At 52.1% G+C, this 23,794-nt stretch overlaps 1 protein-coding gene across 1 annotated transcript; it reads right to left on the bottom strand.

Moving 5' to 3' along the window:
- Window positions 1-380: 380 nt before the first annotated feature.
- Window positions 381-23,414, bottom strand: SSUH2 (ssu-2 homolog). The gene is made up of 13 exons (XM_079122090.1): window positions 23,392-23,414; window positions 23,127-23,259; window positions 14,959-15,057; window positions 14,535-14,616; window positions 13,025-13,157; window positions 11,822-11,882; window positions 10,575-10,699; window positions 9,298-9,360; window positions 7,689-7,774; window positions 7,026-7,118; window positions 6,384-6,489; window positions 4,126-4,233; window positions 381-746 (listed from the first exon to the last, which is right to left on the bottom strand). Exons 2-13 carry the CDS (start codon window positions 23,152-23,154, stop codon window positions 600-602), a joined length of 1,131 nt encoding a protein of 376 aa, XP_078978216.1. The 5' UTR covers window positions 23,155-23,259; window positions 23,392-23,414; the 3' UTR covers window positions 381-599.
- Window positions 23,415-23,794: the final 380 nt, after the last annotated feature.

Raw genomic sequence — 23,794 nt, 5'->3', positions numbered from 1 at the left:
AGTCAACTTGTATCTTTAAACATTTCAATAATGTGCACTCAGCATGAGGGTCACACTAGGCACAGCCCTGCAAAACCCAGACGAACAGAGGAAACAGCAAAATAAAACCACAAGCTCCACAGGGACATTAGTTTGGACACCAGAGGTAAAGCCCTTGCTATTTAACTTATTTCTCTCGGCCAGGCATGGTGATGCACACCTACAATCCCAGCAACTTGGGAGGCTTAGGCAGGAGGGTCACAAGTTCGAGACTAGCCTGAGCAACTTGGTGAAGCCCTAAGCAACTTAGCAAGACCCTCTCTTAAAAAATAAAAAGGGCTGGTAATGTGGGACAGTGATTGAGGCCCCCTGGGTTCAATCCAAGTGCCAAACACATATAATTTGTTCTGAAGAACTGTGTGCAGTTGTATTCTTGTAGGTTAAATATGGATTCTATCAGAGAACAGTTATTGCTTGATACATGATTGAGTTTTCTAGAAGGACAGCCAGGGTGTGTGTGTAATTGTCCAATGTAGCCAATGCGGAGAAAACTCAGAGACCTCGGTTGTCCTCCTGGGCAAATAAGAGTGGTGGGCTCTGGGAAGAGCTATGCCACTGTGTCAGAGAATTGTACAGCCACAGCAGTATCGCTCAGGGTAGTCCACCACATACACCTGGTGGTCGGTGCCATAGATGTAGTAGACATAAGTCTTTCCTTGGTACCAGTAGTGAACTTCTGTAAGGGGGATCAGCTCGATGGTCTGGCGCTGAGGAAACAAATGGCCAAAAACAAAAACTTCAGTGTTTTGTTCATATCACTCACCTGCTCAAGAATCTTCAGTGGCTCCCTACTTCCTATGGAATAAAGTTCATTCTCTGGAGTTGGCATGTACTTGCAGGAATTACTTCCAGTTGGGAAATGAGCCCAGAGCACTCCTGTGGTAGTTGACAGGATCAGAGGCCCCTGGGGGAAGGGGCTGGGAGGGAGATCAGGCTCAGGCCATGCAGCTGCGTGACTTCTCTGCACAGCAGAAAACCTTCCCTAGAGAACAGGGCAGGCAGGGGGACTCAAGAAGCAGGCGCTCAACTCTAACTGGGAGAGGAGTCGGGCAGCAGGACACTGGGAAAAGAAGTGGGGAATCAGGGTTGGGGAGGGTAGTGCCTGTTAAGCTCTCTTTGTGATCTTGCGCCCTGTTTCTCTGGGTCTCAGTTTCCTCATCTGTGAAAAGGGAATGAAAACTACTTCACAGCATCATTGACACAACCAACGGAAATCTGAGGACTCAGTTTTTTTCTCCACACACCAGGCGCTGGTATGTATCCAAATGATAATTCTGGAAACAAAAGGCAGAAGAGTCCTCTTGAAATTCCACTGTGAATGGTCCCAACTAAGGGGCATAAGGAAATGAGAATTCACATCACTGCTCAGAAGGCCTGGACTATGGGGTCAGGACCACTATGGCTTCCAGAATTCTCTACTAAGATCAAAGAGAGGATACGGCAACACCATCCCACCTCCACCAGCCTCCATCTGCTAAAGTGTTGAGAGGTGTCCGAGTTTGAGACCACAAATTGCTCATGAGCTCCGTGGCCATTAAGTGGTCATCTTGTCCCTGAAGGCTTAGCCATGCCCCTGTGGGAAACAGACTCCAGGTTTCTGAGTAACCGTCATGGCCCTGAGCGATGGCAGATCTCTCCGCGTGATTGGATCCCATTTGCCACCTTCTGCATCTTCAGTAAAGTGTCAGTGTGAATCTTTATCTTCAGCTCCAGGACCAAGGCCGATTTAGAAAAATGTTTCACGGAACTGACCTCTTAGGCTCTTATGCTCCGTTTTAAAGAAAAACGTGCATGCTGCCTGGTTTACCCTTTCTGGCTTTAGAATTTGTCCACAGATGGCTCATACTGCCTGGGGGACATTAAGGAGGCGAGGAACAACTCAGGAGACCCCTGTTCTAGTCCTGGTCCTGCCCCTCTCATACAGCGTGACCTTAGGCAGCAGGTGACTGGCTTCCCTTCCTTGTGCCTCAGTTTCCCCACCTGCCAAAATCAGGGTCCAAAGAGGACTCAGATTATCCACCTCTCGACTGTAGAAGTCGCTGGTTAACACCAAGTATCTGCCAGCTGCGAGCATCATTTCCTCACCTCCTCAGAGTCTGCATACCCTCTGCCCATTCCCAGAGTAGAGGCCTCAATATTTGGGGCTCTTAATTGTAACCGAAGTCACAGCACGCCAGTACGGTAAGAGCCAACCCCCTCAGAGACTGTTCAGTGGGTGGTCCTCATGCCAGCCAAGCTTCCTCTAGTCTGCTCACCAGCCCTTTCTCTGGTGCCCAGCTGTTCACAGCTCCGCCCTCCTGAGTCCCGACCTGGCGGTATGGCCCTTGCCTCCTCTGCACGGGCCAGAGAGTGTCCCAGAGGATGCACCCGGTGACTGCATATTCCCAAGAACACAGTCCACTCCCTTGCCTGCAGGTGAACAGTTGCTGGGGGGGGGGGGGGGCGGTGATTTAAGCTCAGAGTGGGGACAGAGAGAGGCTGGGCTGCCACCTGAACTGGGGCCCTTATTATTGGCTTCTTCCTTTTCCTCACCCCCCACTCCTTCCCAGTTTCCCCCCAAAATGGTGGGCATGCAAGTCCTCATCTCAGGAGTTGCATCTGCAGAGCCCAAGACAAGAGCCAATGCCCCACCTTTTACAAGCGAGGACATTGAGGCCCGAGAAAGGGGAGAAGGGGGGTCAAAATCGGGAGTGAGTGACAGCTGGGAGTGGGTGACAGCTGGGAGTAGGGTGGGCGCTAAGTGATGAGTGGATTGTCCCTGCAACATCTGGTCCAATGAAAAGGGGTCTAAATCCCACATCCCACTAGCTGGTGATGCACACGCCTGTCTGCATCAGCTCTCTGAGATGTTCCTAAGTGGCTGTGTGACCCTGGCAAAGCCCTTCTCCTCTGGGGCCTCCTCTCAGAAAAGTCATGCATTTGAATCAGAAGTCCCAAGCAACCCCAGCAGCCCAGGCGATGCTCACATCTTTGGTGGAATTCTGTTGTGAATACTGAAAAACTGGAAAGTTTCATGTAAGAATCTGGATGTTGGAAGGTTTAGACAGTCTGGGCATTGTGCCAACAAAGCTGAGGGGACTGGCCCCTTTGGATGAGGGGCTCTCCCATCCACATCACCAGCTGGCCCTAGTGGGCATTTGTGTTTACAGTGTCTGAACTGCATGATTTCTAAGTTCCCTTCCAGGTCCCCAATGGCCCTTGTTAATTTTTACTAAATGTGTCCTTTTCTCTCATGCGAACAGATGGGGGGTGGGGAGGAAGGGAGGGAAGGGGAGAGGGGAGAGGAGGAGAGAGGAAGAATATGCATGCACGCACGCAAGAGAAAAGGAGGGGAAATGTTCATTGAAAAGGCTGAGAAGAAAAAGGACATTTCAAGCACCAGTTGCCAAGCACTTTAAGCAAAGTATTTTCTCTCTGCAAACCACCCCCAGCCCCTAGAATGGTGTACCAATGAAAATCAAGACTCAAAGGAGGATGACGTTGCTGGCCCAGGACCACATCAAGATGCCCTGTCTGCAAGCCTCAGGCCATGGCTACCAGGTCCTCCCTCACAGGAGCTCCAGAGCCAGACCCCCTAATCCAAGCTCGGAGTTGGACCCCAGAGAAGCGGCAGACACCAGCACCACCCAGTGGCCACCAGCAGCCTGTGCTGATTTGCCAACCTCCTGTTCCTTTATCTGAATTCTGGACAGTCCGAACCTAAAGCACACCAGGCCTCATTCGTGCGTGAAACTCTGCAAACAGCTTCAAGTCTTTCAGAATAAAACCCCAACCCTCTCCCAGTAGCCTAAGGTCCTGCCCATTGCGTATGCCCTACAGCCACACTGGCTCAGGCTGGCATCCAGGTGTTCCTCACCTGAGACTCCTCCCCTCTGCCCTCCTGGTTGTGTCCACTCTGACATTCTCAGGAAAGCCTCCAGGCAGAGAAGGTGGCTCAGGTTCCCCTTTGTGCTGAGCTGAGGAAGTACCCAAGCCTGGCCCGGGAGCCTCCCCTTCAACAGCCCCAGGCCCAATCCCAAAAAGGTCACTGGCCCCAAGAAGAGAGGTCAGAGCCATGCAGCCCCTCCAGGTTCCCATCCAGCTCACCTGCTGCAGGATGCGGGCGCGGGAGGCCAGGGAGGCGCTGTGCTCTGCGATGCCCCTCTGGGAGGCCAGAGAGATCTCCCTCAGGGGGAAGTCGACAATGGGGTACACCTGGGACAGAGAGATGTAGACCATTTCACTTTCTCGGACTCAGAGCATTGGAACTTGGAGCCTTGGAAGACGCTGGGACTAAAACGAGCCAGACAGAGGGGAAGGCCCAGAGAGGTAGCAGAGGGAGCCCAGGGCCACACAGCAAGCCCGTTTCCCACCTCTGGGGACCCCAATTACAGACCTTACAGGCCCAGGAATGCCAACGCAGAGAGGATGAGGGCTGTAACCAGGAAGAGCACCCCTTCACCTGAAGCCTACCTTCCCCCAGCAAACCCTCTCTGAGTACCTACTGGGTGCCAGGCATTGTGCTAAGGGCTGGGACGCAGCAGGGACCACACTTGCCTTGGTCACAGACATGTGCAGTTCAGAGGAACTCAGATGATTTCTCACTCGATACCGGAACTGCCTACTGAGTGCCAGGCACTGTCTGCGAGCCTATACGATGACCCGAAGTCAACCCAAGTTGCTTTCTGTCAGCTGACCAAGTCCACGCATGAGGGCATCCACCCTGGGGCCTCCGAGTCCCTGCTTGCCACCCTTGACACCCTGGCACACATTCAGGGCAGGTGCTGCCACCCCCCGGGCCTCCTCACTCTGCTCGGAACTGCTCAGCCACAGGCCTTTCCTTCTACCCCCCACCCCACCGTAAGTCCCTCCTGTCCACCTGAGCCTGGTGCTGCCATGGAAGCTGAGGGCGGGGAGGTGACCGCCACACAGCCCTGCCTCCCAGAGTGCACCACCCGGCAGGCTCCGCACACAGAGCTCTCTCTGCAGTGACATTCTGTCCCTGAGCCTTGGGCTGGGGTGAGCTGAGGGACAGAGGGCAGGGTTCAGGGCTCCCACTTCTTGTGGAATGCTGCCTAAGCTTCATGCTTTAGGAAGACAGAATTACTACACCAAAGACAGAGCTTAGAGCTTGCAAGGCTCTCTAAGAAGAAACGGCAGAAGGACGCTGTCCGGAAGTCCTGCAGAAGCCCATCTATCTGCCAAGGACAGCAGCAGAGGCAGCATATATTTCTTCTATGATAATTGTGTTCTTTTTTTTATTTTTTACCTTTATTTATTTTTATGTGGTGCTGAGGATCGAAACCAGGGCCTCACAGGTGCCAGGCAAGCGCTCTGCCACTGAGCTACAACCCCGGCCCTCAGCAAACATTTTGTGCAGGGGCCCAGACAGGAAGGCTTTGTAGCCTACATAGTCGTTTTAAGTCAACTCTGTTCTAGTAGCAGGAACACAGCCAAAGACAATATATAAACAAATGGAGGGCTGTGTTCCAGTGAAACTTTATTTATAGCCAGGCATGGTGGTGCACACCTGTAATCCAAGCAGCTTGGGAGGCTGAAGCAGGAGGATCAAGAGTTCAAAGCCAGCCTCAGCAACTTAGTGAGGTCCTAGGCAACTCAACAAGACCCAGTCGCTAAATAAAATACAGAAAAGGGCAGAAGTGGCTCAGAGGTTAAGCACCCCTGGGTTCAATCCCTGGTTTAAAAAAAAAAAAACAAAAACAGCAGCAGTAGGCCAGATCTGCAGACCTCCATGACCTGGCTGCTGTCAAACACCTGCCAGACCTCGGCTCCTCACTCAGCCCTGCTCACTGTCCTCTGCCAGACCCAGCTGTCCCCTGGCTCCCACGGTCACTCAGTCCACTCCCCCACTGCACCGGGTGTGTAGGTTTTTACCCAAGGTCACTTCCACAGCTTGGCCTTCCCTGACCCTAGCTAAGGCAACTTTCGGGCCCTGCCTGGTCCCTCACCCTTCCTGAGTGTTCCTCGGTGACCTGATCTGCCACCATCTGCAGTGGCCATTATTCCCCGCTCCAGACTGTAAGAGCCATGAGGACAGAAGTTTGCTTTCTTTGCCATGAAACCCCCAGCACCCAGGCCAGCGCTTTGTTTATGCACTGGAAGCTCTCGCACCTCATGGAAGAGAAAGGGAGTCAATCGGGAGAGAGGAAAAGAGGGAGGAAGAAGGTGGAGAGGGACAGAAACAGGGACAAAGGGTCCAGGACTGAAACTGAGCAGAGAACAAGCAGCCCCCTGGGGTCCCAGCAGCCTCTTCCCTTTCCTGCCCCAACCCAGCCCATCTTCCCACAGAAGGAGGGACAAGGAACCCTGCATCCTTGGTCCCCTGCCCACAAAGTCCTTCTTACCGCCGAGTTTTCATCCCTAAAGAGGTTTTCCCCCTTGGCTTTCCCCAACAGCTCCTGGGGACAGTGGATCTGGCGGTCAGACACGAACTCAAACAGGCTGTTTCTCCTGGAAGCACGGGGAGGGGTAGGGAAGCGGGCGGGCGTGAACACCACAGGCTTTGGCATCAGGCGCACCTGGGTTGCAGGGGACCGCGCTGATTGGTGGGATCTGGGAGAGTTCCTGGCCCCTCCCAGCCTGGGCCGCTCCTGGGAGCAGCAGCTGGAAGCCTGCGGGGCAGACTGACCGCTCAGCTCTGAGAGTTCTTACTTCATCTTTGCCTGTGCAGCACTTAGCAAGGTGCCGGCCCAGGAGAGACCCTCAGTGCCTGGGAACACTGCCCGACTTTGGACTGCAGCCTTCAGGGCACTGGGACTCGGTTGCTGAGTGACTGCCGCACCTCAGAGCGGTAATATAATTTGAACTCGGATCCGCCTGTCCTGAAGCCCATTGGGATCCACCGCCCCACGCTGCCTCTCCCAGGGAACTCTTCCCGCTTCTAAGCTCTGGCAGCTCCCTGCCCAGGGGACTTGCTCTGTGGAGGCCGGTCCGGGACGTGCCCCCGCAGCCACCTCCTTTGGCCCCCACTGAGCTCGGCCACCTACCACGTGACGACCAGCTGGAGGAAGTGCACCAACCTCCTCTGCCCCTTGCAGGTGGCACACGTCTTGCTCCCTCTCCCCGAGCACGTGCTGCACCTGCCGTCAGTGTCACGGGGTTCTGTGACTTCCGAGGGCCCCCTCCCCAAATCCTTCCTCAGAGAGGAAGACTGGGAGGGGTTGCATTGTGTGCCCGCCACCTCTCCCCGCCTCACCCTGGTGGCAGGGTGTCTTTGGGGACCGCCCCGCCCAGTCTACTTGGTCCTTGGACCTTTGTCCTCCCACCCTCTGTGACCAGCCTGGGACCTCTGCCTGGACAATCGTTCCATCTCTCTGGCAATGATAACTGATACCAAGGGGAACCTGGGGCCCAGGTGAATGCAGTGAGAACCACCCAATGGATGGCACCTGTTGGGACAATCAGGAAGAGCATCCTTGTCTCCTGGGGTTACTAAGCCTGGGGATACCTCCACCACTCCAGCCTGGGGACATTGTTGAAGCCCCTGGATTCAGCTGGACCTGAAGCCATCCCAGAAACATACCCCTGGGGACCTAGCAGTAATGAGACAGGGTGCCTGCTCCCCTTCCAGATGAGCAGAGGGTACAAAGCAAGAAAGCCAGTACACGAGACCCTGGGCTTGCATGCCAGGGACACCCACGGGCTCTTACCTGCGCCTGCCAGAGCCCGAACACATTGGACACCTCCGGGGCTGCCTGGCTTTGTGCTTGGCTCCACTGCAGGTCAAGCACCTCACCTGCAGACACACCATGGCTTCAGCCCCACAGTTCCTCGCCATCCCAAGACCAGGCTCAGATCCCAGCCTGATGACCTTGGCACACACGTCACTCCCTGCCTCCTGGGCCACGGTCCCCTCCTCAAACTTGGGAGGGTTGGAGGGATGACTTTGGACTCTTCCAGTTACAGTTTTCAAAAACTCCCGTATCTTAAGATTGCTGTTTCTTCTGAGCCAACCGCACCCCCTGCTTCCTCCCTGACTCCCTGGAGAGTCAAACGTGTAGAGAGGGAACTGGGAGCAGGTTGGCCAGCTGGGGACCTGGTGTTGGAACTGGGGATAGGGAATGGGAGAGATCCCTTCCAACAATAGCCCCAGAAGGGGCCCAGGCACTGCCCAGAGAGGAGAAGGGAAAGAGTAGGGGTGGAAGAAGGAACAGAAAAACTCTAGGGGAGGGTGTCCTGGGACAGCCAAGGAGGCAGGTCGCAGGGATGAGGACACAGGAGGGGACAGAGAAAAGCCAGGCACAGGCCACTGCTGGAACCCACAGACAGCGTGTGAGTGGGCAGGGGATGGGCCATGGAAAGGGCGGAGGGCTGACTGGCAGAGGGGAGGACAGAGCTGGACACCTTTTAGAATGGCAGCAGTCAGTAGGTGTCCAAAGATCAGACTCGAACTGGCAGAGCTGAGAACACCAAGGAGCCTGGTTTTGCTCCCAGGCGTGGCTCTGAAGGTATCTGAGAAGACAGGTGGTCCCACAGCTTGGCCACCTGCTCCAGGCCTGTGCTGGATTCAAACTCAGCCTCACTCAAGTGCCCGGGAGCTGCAGCTCATGACCTTATTTGGAAACAGTCTTCACAGATGTCTTTGGGTAAGAAGAGGCACAACAGTCTCATCCAGACTAGCCTGGCCCCCACACCAGTGCCTGGGATGAAGACAAAAAGGCACACCCAGGAGGAGGCAGGGGACAAGAGAGGCAGAGACGGCAGTGCTGCAGCCACCAGATGGGACACCAGGGACTGTGAGCAGCTGGGAGAGAGGCAGAGACGGCCTCTCCTTCAGAGCCTTCCAGAACTCACCTGCCCACACCTCGATTTTGGGATTCTGGCTGCCAGAACCATGGGCTAACAGACCTCTGTTGTTTTAAGCCACCAGATGTGCTAAAATCATTAGAGCAACCCTGGGAAACCAGTAGAAGGCACCTGTCTACCTGGTCTGTCAAAGCCCTCATCACCCCAGACCACAAGTGCCGGTGGCTTGTCACTCTCCCTGACAGAGGGAGTCCCTGGTCTCAGTCCTCCTACAGGGCCAAGCGCTAAGCAGGTGCTCAGTGAGCACTGGGAGATGAACGAGAAAAGGAGAGAACGCTCGGAGTCAGAATGTCCAACTGCAAAGGTCACAAGAGACCACCCGATCCGGGTCTCCCATTGGACAGATGGAAAAGTGGAGGCCCAGAAAGGGAAGGAGATATAGTGCAGGGAGCCCCCCAGCCCAGCCCTCCCGCGCGCTGGTTATCGCCCACCCGCGGCCCGCACGCGACTTACCGTGCCAGACCCGTGGCAGCCGCTGCACTTGTACCGCCCACGCCCGTGACATCTGTGGCATTCCTGAAGACGAGATGCTCTCCTTAGACCCAGTTTCCCGAGCACCACCCCTCCAGTCCCCAGGATGTCACCATCTTGAGCAGAGGTGCCCACTGAGAGCCAGGGGAGGAAGGCAGGAGGAGGAATGGGCAGGATCCCCAAAGGCTCGGAAGGCACAGTCAAGGACACTGCCAGGGTCCCCAGCACTGTCTGCAAGCCCAGCCCCCTCCGTCCTGCAGGCTAAGAAGGGGACTCTCGGAGTTCTCTTGGTACTAACTCACGCCCCTCGATTTCCTACCAGGCTGAACTGCCACGACTGATGGCATTTGCCCATCGAGGCTAAAAGTGGTCTTCAGGAAGAGCAGTCACACGGAATGGACACCGTTTTTGTGAAAGGCCACAAAAGAGCTACTGGAATTTCATCACTGAGTGAAAATAGCTTTTCCACCCTTGAGAAAGAATGTCCTTTTTTTTTTTTTAACCTCTCTGAGACTCTATAAAAACTCAAGAGAATGAAATTAGATCCTCGGTCAAGTCCTAAGGTGAAAACAGGCAGGAACTAGATGAGAGCAGAATATAAAATACCTGTCCCCAGTTCCCCCTCACACTCTATGCCATATTTCTTTTTGTTTTAGTTCTGAGGATTGAACCCAGGGGTGCTATATCACTGAGCTTCACCCCTCCTGGTCCTTTTTAAAAAATATTTAAAGGGTCTCACTAAGTTATTGAAGCTGGCCTCACACTTGTGATCCTCCTGCCTCAGCCTCCTGAGTCACTGGGATTACAGAAATGCACCACTGTACCCACCCATGATTATATTTCTATCAAATAGAGTGGAAGTGAAATTCTGTTTCCCTACTGACTTCCAAGAAAATACCAATGTTTTAAACTTTTTATTTCATGCTGGTTTCACTCACCCTCTCCAGTTATTTTTGTCAGGTCAAAAAGAGAGAGATAAAAATACACTCAAATGGTCTAGAAATGTTACTGTTCACTATTTAAAGCTGGGGACAATTCTGAAATTGCTATGTGAAGACTCACTCCCTAATTTGTGTGGAATTTTGTATGAGACAACATTCCATGTCCTCATGTTCTCAACTGAGGCTTATTTATACCCAAGAATGAGCCATCAGGCTGGATTGGGGGTTTCTTTTGAAAAGGGATAAAGTTGGAAGAAACTTGTCGCACCCGAAAAATTAGCTCAGAGAGAAGGGCAAATATTCCAATGAGCACATTACCTTGACTAGTGAAGAATGAGGGACTTGGAACTTCTTGGTGTCCTCCTGAAACATTGGAGGGACCTGGACCTTGATATCCCACAGCCTGGGAGAGGTGCCTCTTTGTGGCCCATCTACTGAGTGGTCTGACACAAAAAGGAGCCACCGTCAGAGCAGCTAAGGACGGAAGGAATTAACTTTCACTTATTCAACAAGCCGCACTAAGCCATCCGTTCATGCCCAGGCCTTAGGTTAGATTCTGGGGTTATAGAACTAGGTATAAAAGAGCCCCCTTTGGAGACCATGATTAAGAACTCGATCTGTAGAGTTGGACAGGTCTGGGTTTAATTCCTGGCTCCACTGCTTCCTAGCTGTGTGACTCCAGGCAAGTTATTTAATCTCTCTGAGCTTCAGTTGCCTCTTTGCTAAAATGGGGCTAATGTTGGCACCTCCTCTACGCTCATATTTTTCTCTTATAAGAATATATAAAAATAAAAAATAAAAAAATAAAATAAAATAATTTTTTAAAAAAAGAATATATAAAATGCTGAGTACAGGGCTCCCATATGCTGAGGGATGAATAAATACCAGCTGTGATCCTTATCCCCACCATCCCCTCACCTTCCTCCTCCGCTCTGTTCCCGGGAGTCACAGCATACGATCTCACTTTTATGTCATGAGCTACAATAAGTTCTCTGGGTAGGTGCTGCATGAACAGCTAGCTGTAGGAGCGCAGAAGGCTGATCCATCCTGGCTGGGCAGGGGACAGCAAACAAGAAATCCTAACGGCTGTCACAGACGAGGTGACACCTGAGCTAAGTCTTGAGGAAGAAACCAGAATGGCCCAGCAGAGGACACAGGCCAGACAAAGGCTTCCCAGACAGACAACCATAATCCTCTCATGGGTTTCAGTGGAAGATGGGAGGGCACCGCTATGGGGGGGCTCAAGAGTCCAAAGACTTAGAGGTGCTGGGGGTGGCACGGGGGGCGGGGACCTGTGTGCCAGCACCAGCCTGCAGCCAAAGGCAAGCCTGGACTTCCTCAGGCCTCTTGCACACCACCTCCAGGAGGCAGGAAGCATGCACTGGGATCAACACTGGGGAGTCTCCAAGATGAACATCCACCCCCTCATTCATGGAGAGTGGGGAAACCGAGGCTCCGAGCAGATAAGCATCTTATTCCAGGTTCATGGCCGAGCTAAGTCCCGAGATTTTCCACCAACCTCCTGCCTCGTTTGCTACCCATCAAACGGCTTTCAATTCACTTACTAGTAAAAGGTTGAAATGTCCACTCACTTATCCTGGATTCACTGAAGGTCTCCAGTCGGTACTACAGAGGAAAAACCCAGCACATTCACTTTCCTGCTCCTGGGAAAACAGCCCACCCACCAGGGTTGGCTGGGGACACCCAAGGCTCCCAAGCATGGGGCCCTTTAATTGCTTAGAATAGGTTGGCAACTGCGATATTTATTACAGATGCCCTGAGACATCTGCAGAGAGCTCAGGCAGCCCTGGGAAGCCCTCTGACAGGCCCCCAACCAGAACCCTTTCAGTCCCAAGAATCTCTACACAGAAATGTTCTATGAGGCACACTTGGAGGCATTAGTTGCCCTTTGATAGATGCAGACACTGGAGTCCACTGCTCTGAGGGTCCGTATTTGAGGAATTTGTGTGATGGATGTCAAATTCTTCTGGACCCTCACAGAATCTCAGAATTTGGCTCCTCCTTTTACATGTAAAAGAACAGGCTCAGAGAGGTCAGTTGATTTGCCTAAGATCACACAGCTCCAAAGTGGCCTCTTCCTCCAGATCCTGGATCTAGCCACTCCCTGTTTCTGCATGAGTGCCTTCTCATCAGAGGACAGCTGTGTCCATGACACTCAAAAATGTGGATGGAAAAGCTGTCCCTCTGCCCCAACAATGCAGAAGGAGACAGAAGTGGGTGCCAGAGGTAGGGTCTCCCTGGAGTGATGACTGAATGATTCTTCAGTGTGGACATGATTTGGGAGAAGCAGAGGGAGCGAGCGGGGGTGGGAAGAGCAGAGGGCCTTTCTCAACCCGTCCCTGGTGGAAGGGTACAGTGAGGCTCTGGCCCTGGGGTGAGCAACCTGGGTGTGGGTCAGGGCTCCCTCACGTCTCCCTGCGCATTCTGTGTAAGTCACTTTGCTTTTGCTGGCCTCCCATCCTCCTCTCCAAACAGGACGATAGGCCTAGAATGCAGGGTGGCCAGGAGTGTTGGGCAACACGTGGATGCCACACGTTTCCAAGAGGCCCGGTGCATTTGAAGTGATGATTGACAGGGCTCACTCTCTTCATGATTGCTCCCAGGTGCAGAGCAGAGAAGGTGCAGAAGGGATTTGCTACCATTCACACCACCCCCAGGTTCCTTGCCTCCCATAAATATCCCCTCTGTCCCAAGGCCCCCAGCCCCAGCCCCTTGGCCAGGGCCCCCACTAGGCCCAGCCCCCTTACCCTGCAGAGGGTCTGGCGCCTCAGCTCCCGGATAATGAGGTCATCAGCGGCTGCGCTGCCATAGCAACATTTAGAGTTCACGAAGCTGAGAAGGGCCTCACGGGCCACCTCCTCTGTCACCACAGGGACTCTGCTGGGGGCCAAGCAGAGAAGCAGGGCTCTGGGAAGGGCCCACGGGCTCATTCAGGCCAACTTCCTCAGTGTGCAACTGGGCGCTGAGGCCCAGAGAGAGAGGAAGAGTCCTGAGGGCCACAGCAGTAGTGAAGTCCCAAGGAGTCCAACTGGGGACAGTGTCCCCAGCAAAAGAGCATGAACAGATGCCCAGGGTGATGAAGCAATTGGTCTTTCTTTCTAAAGGATGGCAAAGCCATGTTAGTGCAAGCGTGTGGCTCAGAGAATCTCAGAACATCCACACACACAGAAAGATGAGGCTTCTGCCCTCAGAGAACTTGACCTTGACCTGAGGAGCTGCAGCAACAATACACTGGAGACCCGGAGAATGGGCCAATAGGCTGGGGAGCAGATGTGGGTGGGGCCCTTCCTCTGGAAAACCTGCCCTGAGGCCAGGTCACCTCCTTGGCTAAGCTCTTCCTGCTCCACCCCCTCTAGTGAGAAGGAGCCCTCTCCTTCCTCTGACCTCACATCTTCACACCTGCTAGATCTCCATGGCAACCCTGGGGCCATTTGATCCCAACATGGACACCCGGGTGTCTCCAGTACCCACCAGGCCCAGCATGTGCCTTCAGATCCGTGAATGGCAGAGTAAGAGAGGCCCTGGGCAGCAGAGGCCAAAGACAGCTCTGTGGAGGTAAAAAGGCTTGCCCTGGGCACAGAGGCTGGGCAGCCAAGAGGGGAAGTTGAGGTGTTTCTGGCTACAGGAGGACCAGGGACACCCAGAGGCTCCTCTTCGGCAGACGATAGCTGGCCAGCCAACAGGCTAGACTCAGAGAGGGGCAGGGGGTCCCTGGGGTTCCACCTTCTCTCTGCACAAAACTGGCTGGAAACCCAGAGCTCTACCCCAAGTCCTCTCAAAATAGACACAGGCAGGGCTCATGTGGTCCAGACCCAGGGTTTGCAAACTCCTGCAGCCAAGGGCCAGGTAGCAAGTACTTTTGTTTTCATGGACCACACAGTCTGCGCCTCAACTACCACACTTTGCGGTCATGGTGTAAAAGTGGCCGCAGACCATGCCCGGACAAATGAGTGTGACTGGATTCCAGTAATGCTTGACTTACATAAATTCATGGGGGACTGGATTTGACTCACAGGTTGGAGTTTGTGAACTCCTAGTATTATGATTTTCAACCCTGGCTTTGTAGGCAAGTGACCTAAAGAACTTGGTAAAATGCAGACTGCAAGGCAATCCCTGGAGCATCTGGTTCAGTGGGTCCAGGATGAACAGTGTCCACCCAAGGGGTCCTAATGCACTCTCGGGTTAAGACAACCACCCCCTGCCTGAAGGGTTCTCATGAATCAACAGTGACAGGTGCAGACAGAACCCAAAAGTCACCTGTGTTCCAGGAACGAGGACCAGGATGTTGGTTCTGGGGGTCTCACTAGGGCCTCTGAAGGTGGAAAGAATATTTGCTGCCCTGGAAGAAAGGGAGGAAATGATTCAGTACAGCTCAAAGGAACAGATGTTTGTGGGGAAAAGAAGGAGAGCCTGGCTGTGTGTGAGCAAGAACACAGGAGGGGAAAGAAGAGTGTGTTTGGGGATCTGATGCAAACAAGTGGGACACCAAGACCAGTTGCATTCAGGTCTGAAGCTGGGCTGAAGTCAGGAAAGACCATAAGCACAGGGCTCTGCCCTGCCCCATTCCACCCACCCATGATGTGGGGCTTCCCAGCCCTGCCAGGGGAAAGAGTAGCTGTCTTAGACCCACCAACCTGCTCCACAGTTGTCCTCACCAACCAGCATGACCCCCTGCACTTACCGCCTCCATGAAGAAGCCATTCATAGCTGGGTAGCCTCTCCAGGAGTTCAGTAGGGGGCGCCAGAGGACTCTCGGCCTCGAAACTCAGGCTCTCCACACCTGCGGAAACATGGCCTTCCTGAGCCTTGGAGGAGGCCAGGAGTGGGTGGCAACTTCAGGGACGCTGAAAAGTGAGGGTGGGCGCATTCCTAAAAGCATGGCAGTCGGTTTAATGAGCCGGCCTCGCCCTGGCGTCCTCGGGATGTGGTGCACACATGCAGGGGTGGTGGGAACATTAAGAGTGGTGGCTCCTGTTTGCTCTGCGTCACGTGACAGGTGCTTTGTGAGCATTGTTGAGTGCCAGACTCGTGGAGAGAGGCTGTGTGGAATTACTGGTGGCAGCCCACTCTTCAATGCTCCCTTCCCCTTGAACCGAAACAGGCATGACTGCTTCAACCGAGAAAACACAGTCCCCATGAAGCAGTGAAGAGCCTGCATTGTTGCCTCTTGCTTGGCGGAGAAGGCGGGCTGTCCTGCTGAAGGAGCCATGAGAGGCCCTGAGACTACATGGGGAGTCCAGCCTTCCAGCCAACGCTGCCAAGTCACCGTGCGTGTGAGCAAAGCCATCTTGGGTCCCTCCAAGTCAGACCAGCTGCCTGTGAGTACCACTGAGTGACCCTGCTCAACACTCCATGGAGCATAAGAATCTCCTAGCAGAGTCCTGCCCAAATTCCTGACCCACAAAATCTGGAGACGTAACACTGTTATCTTAAGGCTCAGATGTGTGATGGCTTACCGTGAGCTCCTTCCAGGGGTCAGTCCTTGCTCTGGGACTGCCCACAGACCTGGCCAAGTCTGCCCTGGAGTCACACCACAGTGTGAGGTCTCTGCTCGGTGTCCTTCCATCCCTCCCTCCCTTCCCCGGTATTTGATCTGTGCCGAAGTCCAAAGACCCCCCCACCTCCACTTTTCCTCTTGCAAGTGTATTCCAGGAGTTGCTTGCATGTCTTATGCCACCTTGGCGTCTCCTCCTTGGGGGACCCACACTGGCACACTAGCACTACCCCCCCCCCATTTTACAAAGGAGGAAACTGAGGCACAGAAAGCTGCGACTTGCCCAAGATCATATAGCCAGAGGGTGGCGAGCGGTACTGATTCAAAACTCCAGCTCCTCCTGAGTGCTTCTCATAAGGCAAGACCCTATTAAGAAACGATTGCACCTGAATCTGCTTTCAGAATCCCATCCTGACCTGCCAGGTGTGACATGGATCCAGATGGCTCTGAGAGTCCACAGAGGCAAGTGTAATGTAAGCCACGAGAAGCAATGAAGGGCCCCCGAAGCACCTCCCTACACCTTTGCCTCCTTGGAGGAATGGAAGGCAGGGGCTTCTAATTCCACCTGAAAGGGAGGACTCTCCACAACTCCTGGATCATACAGCTGAGGATTAGAGGGGAACTCAGTGCAATTCTAGCCCCCCTGCCCTGCCTCTCAAAGATGTTCCCACTAGCCCTCATACTGGAGGCTAGGATCCCTTGGCTCTGTCTTCCTAGAAGGAAAGTCTGTCACAGGAAATTCACTACAAATGGTCACTAGGAGGCAATTCCTTCTGCCTCACTTTACCTTACTCTGGTCAGACTTCCCTAGCTGACCGGCTTCCCCAGCTGACCCACTTCCCAGTTGATCCAGTTCCCCAGTTGACCCACTTCCCAAATGACTCACTTCCCAGCTGATCCACTTCTTTAAAACCTCCATATCTTTACTTCCACAAAAATGAAAGTGACATGTCCCATGCTTTCAAGTTGAATAAAACTGAAGTTCAGACTAATAAGCAGGTCTTGTTCCAAACGAGAGCAACCCCAGGTTTATCTGAAAGGCAAGGAGCCAGAAAGGCCGAGATCCTAAAGCATGTGGTGGAGAAGGGCAGGAAGAAGAGCGGGGGTGGTGGGGTGGTGGGGGTGTCATTAAGACAAATGAATGTGGTCCCTCTGCCACCCCCTCAAAGTTAGGAATGCCCTGGTCTTCTGACATGGAGAATATTCTCTCTGTCTCTAAGGTAGTTTTCTCTTGCAGGACACCTATCAATGAAAGTGAGAAGCACATCTGCAGATGAAGAGAGTGTTTTTCTAGGCAGACAATGTGCACAGATGTCCCCAACATGACCATCCTTCTGGAATTCTTATTAAAACCTTGGTCTTCAATACTGTTTTGCTGTACGTGATCTCATTAGCATTCGAAGCTGAAATGCAGCTACTGGGGACCCTGGCATCGGCAACCATTCGCTCTAAAGAGCCAGGCAGGAAATATTTCAGACTTTGGGCCTCTCGATAGAGCAAATTGTATTTGTGCCGGGTAATGAGACAATGTCTGTTCAGTCTCTAGTCCCGTGCCTGACATATAAGAAATGCTCAGTCAATGCCTTGGACTTGATGAGGGTGGGTCTTCCTCTTTCTTTGTGTTCCTTTAAATCAGAGGAACACAAAGAAAATGTCAAGAGTAGGAAGAAAGACCACCACATCCCCTGGGATGGCTCCTGCCCGCAGAGCAGTCGTGGGTCTGCTGGGGCATTAATGCTCTCCTTGACACATGGCTGGGAACCAAACAAAAGAAGCAGGAAGAGGGGAAGAATGAGGGGTGGGAAATCCATAGCTCCATCCATCAACCAGGAGCCGCCCTGACCTCTGGGGCAGTTGCAATTCATCAGAGCTAAATTAAACTCACCATTATGCTATGTGCAAAAATAAAGGACTCCGGGCTGTCCCACAGAAAGATGCGTCATTTCCCATGCAGAAACCAACAGGCACAACAGGCCCGTGGACGTCACCAGGCATTGTGCAACTCCTAGCGTGGGGCACTTGGACGGGGGCTTCCCGTCGTGTCACTGTCCCCATCGTGTTGGGCAGTTGTCCAGTGGGGGCCACCCAACCCTGAAATAGCTGTTGCAACCTGTGGCTCACAAAGGAAGGCTAGAGATGTGACCTCTTCTGCCCTTCATGGTCACCAGAGTTCCCCATTTCAGAGAAGAACAAAAGGAGGCTCAGAGAGGTGATTCTGCTGAACAGCCAGCATGTTCACAGCAGAGACAGCAGTAGGGGCTAGAGCTCAGATCCTGACTCCAAGCCCCAAAACTTTACTGTTTAACTCCACTCAGTATGTCTCCTGGTCTCCATGGCAATGGCAGCAAGTGGCTGTTGAGAAAACTTTGCAAGGACAGTCAGAAAGGGAGTATTTCTGCTCCCCAGCTGCCAGCCATTTTTCTTTTTTGTAAAAGGATTTTCTTTTTCCCTTGTGCAGAAAGACATAATTAATGGATAACTCCTTTAACCTTTTCATTTTTTAAAATGTCACTGTCTTTACTTCAGATGAAAAAGGGAATCCATGCCCTTTGCCCCTGATTCCAGACTAATCATCTTAAAAACACTGACATCAGGCTCCAGTGGCCCCATGCTAAATAAAATATAAAAAAGGGCTGGGGAGGAGGCTCAGTGGTTAAACATCCCTGGGTTCAATGCCCAGTACCAAAACAAAAGCAAACAAACAAAATAAACCAATTCACAGAGAGAGAATATAAAGCAGTGGGCGCCGAGGGCCTGGGGTAAGGGGAAGGAATGGGGAATTTTTGTTTAATGGGTACAGAGGTTTTGTTTTGCAAGATGAAAAGAGTCCTGGAAGTGGACGGTGTGACGGCCGCACAACCCCATGAATGTGCTACATTGTACCTTTAAAGCTGGCTAGGAGCCAGGCGTGGTGGCCCAGGCCTGTCATCCCGGCAACTCGGGACCCTAAGGCAGGAGGATTGCAAGTTCCAGGCCAGCCTCAGCAACTTAGTGAAACTCTGTCTCAAAATCAAAAATAAAAAGGGCTGGGGATGTGGCTCAGTGGTCAAGAGCCCCTGGGTTCAATCCTCAGTACAACCATCCCCCCTCCAAAAACATGGCTAAGATGGCAGAAGTTATGTTACATCTATTTTACCATAAATAAAATAACTTTAAAAAGACATATTCCAATGATTCTAAGATTTAAAAAAAAAAAAAAAGAAAGGAGATCTATTTTGCCAAGAACAAATGGGTAAATAAATGACTGGCCACCCTGTTTAAAGGGCTTCCTGGTAAGGCTAGGAAACCCAACCACGGTACCCCTCCTTTGAACCTTGCAGGGGCTCATGACTACCCCTGGCTGAATCTGAGCCCCTGAGCTTGGCATTAAGGACTAACTGGCCCCTACCTAGGGCCAAAAAAAAATGAGGATTCTCATCCGTCCACATGGCCGGGAAAAGTCTTCCTATGTGGTCCAGATCAGGAAGAGAAAAGGGGAGCTGGCTGACAGTGGGTGGGGAGAAGACAGCGATAAAGGTAAGTAAGAAAGAGGGCAGGAGAGAGAGAGGTAAGCCTGCTCGAGGCTGGAGAGGGAGGTGTGGGCGCTTTGGGGTGGGAGCCACTGTAAAATCATTCGGAGGGGCAAATGCCCACCATATGGCAAGACCAAAATGGCGGGGGTCCTGCTTTGCACTGTGTAGGTCTCTGCCATGCCAAGAGAGAACAAGGCAACTATTACAGTTTGGTTTTAATTATGAAGTCTTGCGACTCAATTGTTTTTTTAATTATCGGGGATTATGACCTGCCGCTGTTTTACAGCTATGGGGAATGAGCCAGCCAGGCACTGGAAAGAGCTCCATTTTGCCAAGACAGGGCCAGGGGAGGGGTGGCTGGGCTTTCTAAGCTCTGTCCTTGCTCTTCCAGGAGTGACTTGTGACTTTGTGAGGCCCGCATTTGCATTTGCCCTCACTGGCACACAGACCGCTCCTCCCAGCCTTGCTCTGGCTATTCCTGCCCTTGGCATCCCCAGTGCCTCTTCAGTACGCTGTCCCTCTTCCTGTTGTTGCTTTTGCTAGAAGACTTTTAAGAATGCTTTTTTTTTAAATGATTTTATCGGTGCATTATAATTTACGTACAGTAGTTTGTGTATGCACGTAATTTTTTTCCAAGACATTCTTTATAAAATGTCCACTTGGGGTCCCACCAAACTCTGAGCACCCTGAGGTAGGAGAGTGTTTGATTTATTCTCACTCTGCAGTCCTGAGTTTCGCACAAAATACCTGGCCTGCTAGGCCGGGGTTTAAGTCATTTAACGTTAGGCCTGTACTTTTCTTTTCCTAAAAGTAAGTCTTAGGGGGTACAGCCTCTGGCAGGAACAGAGGGGATAAAGGATTAGAGAAGGCTCCAGAAGCGGACCCAGACTGCCCTGCAATTCTAAGCTCTATCTGACTTCACTCGAGCTGCTTATTTCTTCCACACTCCCCAGGTTAGATGGGGTACTCTGCTATCAGGAAGCTCCTGGACCCACCATCCCCTCCAGCAATGTGGCAGCCTGCAGGAAACACAGGTCAGGCCTCAAGAGAACATGGCTGACCCAGCAAATAAGGCCCGGATCCCTGGTGGCTGTAGGCTCCATCACTAGGATGTGTGCAAAACCCTGAGCCTCCAGGTCAGTCACTGGGGATCCTAGCCTCTGGGCCTCTACTGGGAAGTCCAGCATCCTTTCCCACCACAATTCCATGACAACCTCAAATCCAGTCTCAGATCTTCAGCTCAGAACTTTGGGGTGATAGAGGTGGGGCACTTTACTGAGTAACCCTTTTGGGAACAGAGGTGGCCTGTGATCCAAGAGAAGATCCCATCTATTCGGCACTGGGTCATAAAGGGTGATGGTGGTGTGATCTCAGGTCAGGATTCTCACTTGTGACTTCAACCTTGCGCCTCCTCCAAGGGACCAATTCCCAGAGGTAAGGAAGTACAACCTAGATCTCACACCTAGGCCGGAGAAGCCCTCTCCTAAAATTGCCAGGGGCTCCAATGAAAGCCTCTCTTACTTAAAGAAGCTCTTGTTCACCGTTTCTGGGAGGGGTGTTCGGTCTGCAATAAAGGTAGTTATATTATAAAACTACAGTGCAGAGAGTAAGGGAGGGGTTTTTCCTTCTCTCCTCCGTGCCACAGCATGGCGCCCTAAGAGATTGAAACCATTCCCCATCTGGGACTGCTGAAGAAGCAAGAGCTGGTGAAGCCAGAGAAAAGACCTTGAAGGGCTCAACAAGGAACACCCATGTTCTGAGCACCCTGGAGACCTAAACTTAAGACCAAGAGTAGAAGTTCCATGGAGAGAGATGTCACTCCAACTTAAGAAAGAAACAGTCTCAGACACAAGGGGTGGACAAGCCCAGCCACGGAGGAAGCCGCCTGCCCTGGTCAGGCATGCTGCAGAGGTGTCCCAGCACCAGAGGGAAGCTGAAAGGCCTGGAGGCGCTCCCTGCCTGAAAGCCACAGCCAAGGACGTCCCCATCCATATTACCTTGGAGGAAGCCAGCTTTCCTCTCTCTCTGAGGTCACCTGTAGTAGAGACCCAAACACTAAGGGGACAATACTGAGTGACAAGAAGGGAAAGCCCTCAGATGAAATGGAAGGCACTGTGCTCACTTGAAAGTCACGTTTAAATGACGCAAGTCCTGACACCTGCAGAAAAGAGTGCCTAGTTTCAGATTTCATCTGCTTATTTCTAAAATCTTTTCCGGGTGAACCTCGATACCCCAACCCCTGACCTTTAGCGCCATGGTGTTTGAAGCCAACACACGGGCGACCCCGAGACAGAGCCAGGGCTTGTAGGACTATGAGGAAACTAAAGCCTTCAGTTGGTTCTTACTGTGCCTACCAAAAGTGTGAGGCCCAGACAGAAACCTCCCAGGTGATAATAATGGCTGTTAACAGCAGTTTAATTTTTGAAGCTCTGAGAACATCACCTGGTCACTTCGAGTTGGTGTTTACCCTATGCCTACTCTGACCCAGGTGATGTATCACCTACTTTATAGCCAATGAATCCTCGAGCAGCTCTGCAGAATGACACCATATCTGTTTTCGTTTTTTGTTTTTGGTCAGAGAGGTCAAGTGACTTGATCCACGTTACCCAGCAATTAGGGAGGAAGAACTTGAACTGGAATTCACATCTGATGTTGTTCATGGCCACCAAGAGAAACTCCAATAATGCATGAGAAAATCTGCTAAGGAAAAATGGCTTGAAGAGGAAAGATTGCATTAGAATGTTTGTAAAACAAACATTTACAAACTTATCAAAGTAAGACCATGGACACACAGTTTCCTTTAGATCAGAGATTGCATTAGGTCCTCCTCAACTACTTGGTAAAATACCTCCATGCTGTCTCCTAATTCAATATGAGAAAGAAATCCAACAAAATTTAGACTGAGTTCTCTCCAAGATTAGCGTAGCTTAACTTTATATTCTACTTCAGGCCTAAAACATAAAACTTTAAATGCCAACCTTAAAGATAATGGAGTGTCAGACCTGCAGAGGACCTTCAAGGTCATCAGGTTCAGTGACAATGACAATGTATTAGTGTCACAGGCCCCTGTAGGATTCAGATGAAAGACACAGGCCCCTCAACACTCTGTGAAAAGCACATTCACATGACATCCTGCCCCCACCCTTGGGGTCCTCAAATTAAGGACTCCTGATCCTCTTTGTAGGTGGGGAAACTGAGGCTCTGATAAGTGAAGCGACTTTCCCAAGAGCACAGAACCAATTGGAATCAGAACCAGGACTTGAACCCTGGCCTCCTACCCCCCAGCGTACGCCCTTTCCGCTCCACCACTTCACCCATTCCAAAGTCGGGATGAAAATTTTCCTATTTTAAACATAGCACATTTCTTCCTAAAATACCATTTCCTTCCTTATGTTTTAAGTAGTCTTTAGATTCCATTGTATTTCTGTCCTAAGGATAGAAAGGGGTCACCCAGGCTGTGTTTCGCCAGCACTAATGAACAAGCAGGCTTTTGCTAAAGGAAGGTCCTGCGTAAAGACTTTGTTAGACTTTCACTACAACTTTTCTATGCAACGAACCTCATCTAAGAATGCAATGGAAATAAGAACCTGACATTCATGCTCACCTTTGGCTCGGGGGTGAGAGCCAGAGAAAGGAAGAAGAAAAGAGTAGAGGCTGCATGTCATCATATTAGGGAGGGAGAAAAGTCCTTGTTAAAAGTCCTTGACACAGGAAGGAGGAAAAGAAGGGGTGTTATTAGCAATGCCAATGCAGACACAAGACAGCTTCAGGGCTGATTCACGGTCTTGCTGGTTGTTGGTCACAAAGGACAGGCACCCACACCATCCCTGAGCCTCTACTTACTGTCCTCTTCACTCAGGTCCCTGTCCATGGTCCAGACCTCCAGCCAAGGCAGTGTCTGTGTTCCCGAGGGCTGGCTGCAGGACTCTGTGGGGCCACCCTCAGGCCCCTCCCAGAACGGCAGGCCCTTTGTTACCTGATTTGCATACAACAGAGGCAAAGCCACCCAGTCTCCATCAGAGAGGCTGGCCTGCACCCAGTCCCCGGGTGCTTGGGGTCCACAAGAGCCTCTGGCTTCCCACCAGCTTCTGAATACTTCCAGAGTTACCTGGGTCTTCACTGCAGCTCTGTGTGAGGGACACTCAGATTCTGCCCATTTTTCTGAGCTGGGATTCAAAGCCTTGACCATCCTACACACTGCACAGCTGTGGGAGGCAGGTTGAGAAGTATGGGCAGGGGCACATAGAACAATTTAATCAGCACAGGCAGACCACCTGCCCAAGGGGGTGAGAACCCACAGGTACCCAGATCGAGGTCTTGGGCACCAAAGTCTTTTCTCCTCAGAGGTTGGAGTTATGAGGTGAGGCTCCAAAGCCACACAGTACATCATGGCCAGAGCTAGCTGTCAACCAAGGATGCACAAACCACTACTACCCCCATGGATTACTACTGTCCCCTGTGAAACATCAGTGGGTTGTGGAGGGGTAGGGTGGCCAGGAGTTGAATCCAAG

Source organism: Sciurus vulgaris (genome assembly GCF_902686455.1).
Source record: "Sciurus vulgaris genome assembly, chromosome: 19".
NCBI classification, from domain to species: domain Eukaryota; kingdom Metazoa; phylum Chordata; class Mammalia; order Rodentia; family Sciuridae; genus Sciurus; species Sciurus vulgaris.
This window is presented reverse-complemented; position numbering and strand designations above follow the sequence as displayed.

Bases quoted from the DNA above. Each gene is read 5' to 3' on its own strand.
- SSUH2 (XM_079122090.1), bottom strand. From the start codon at position 23,154: ATGGACAGGGACCTGAGTGAAGAGGACA. The intron at 7,775-9,297 runs GTAAGTCGCGTG...GTGTGTCTGCAG, and splicing joins GCTGCCACGGGTCTGGCACG to GTGAGGTGCTTGACCTGCAG. The intron at 747-4,125 runs GTGAGCTGGATG...TTGTTTCCTCAG, and splicing joins GCGCCCGCATCCTGCAGCAG to CGCCAGACCATCGAGCTGAT.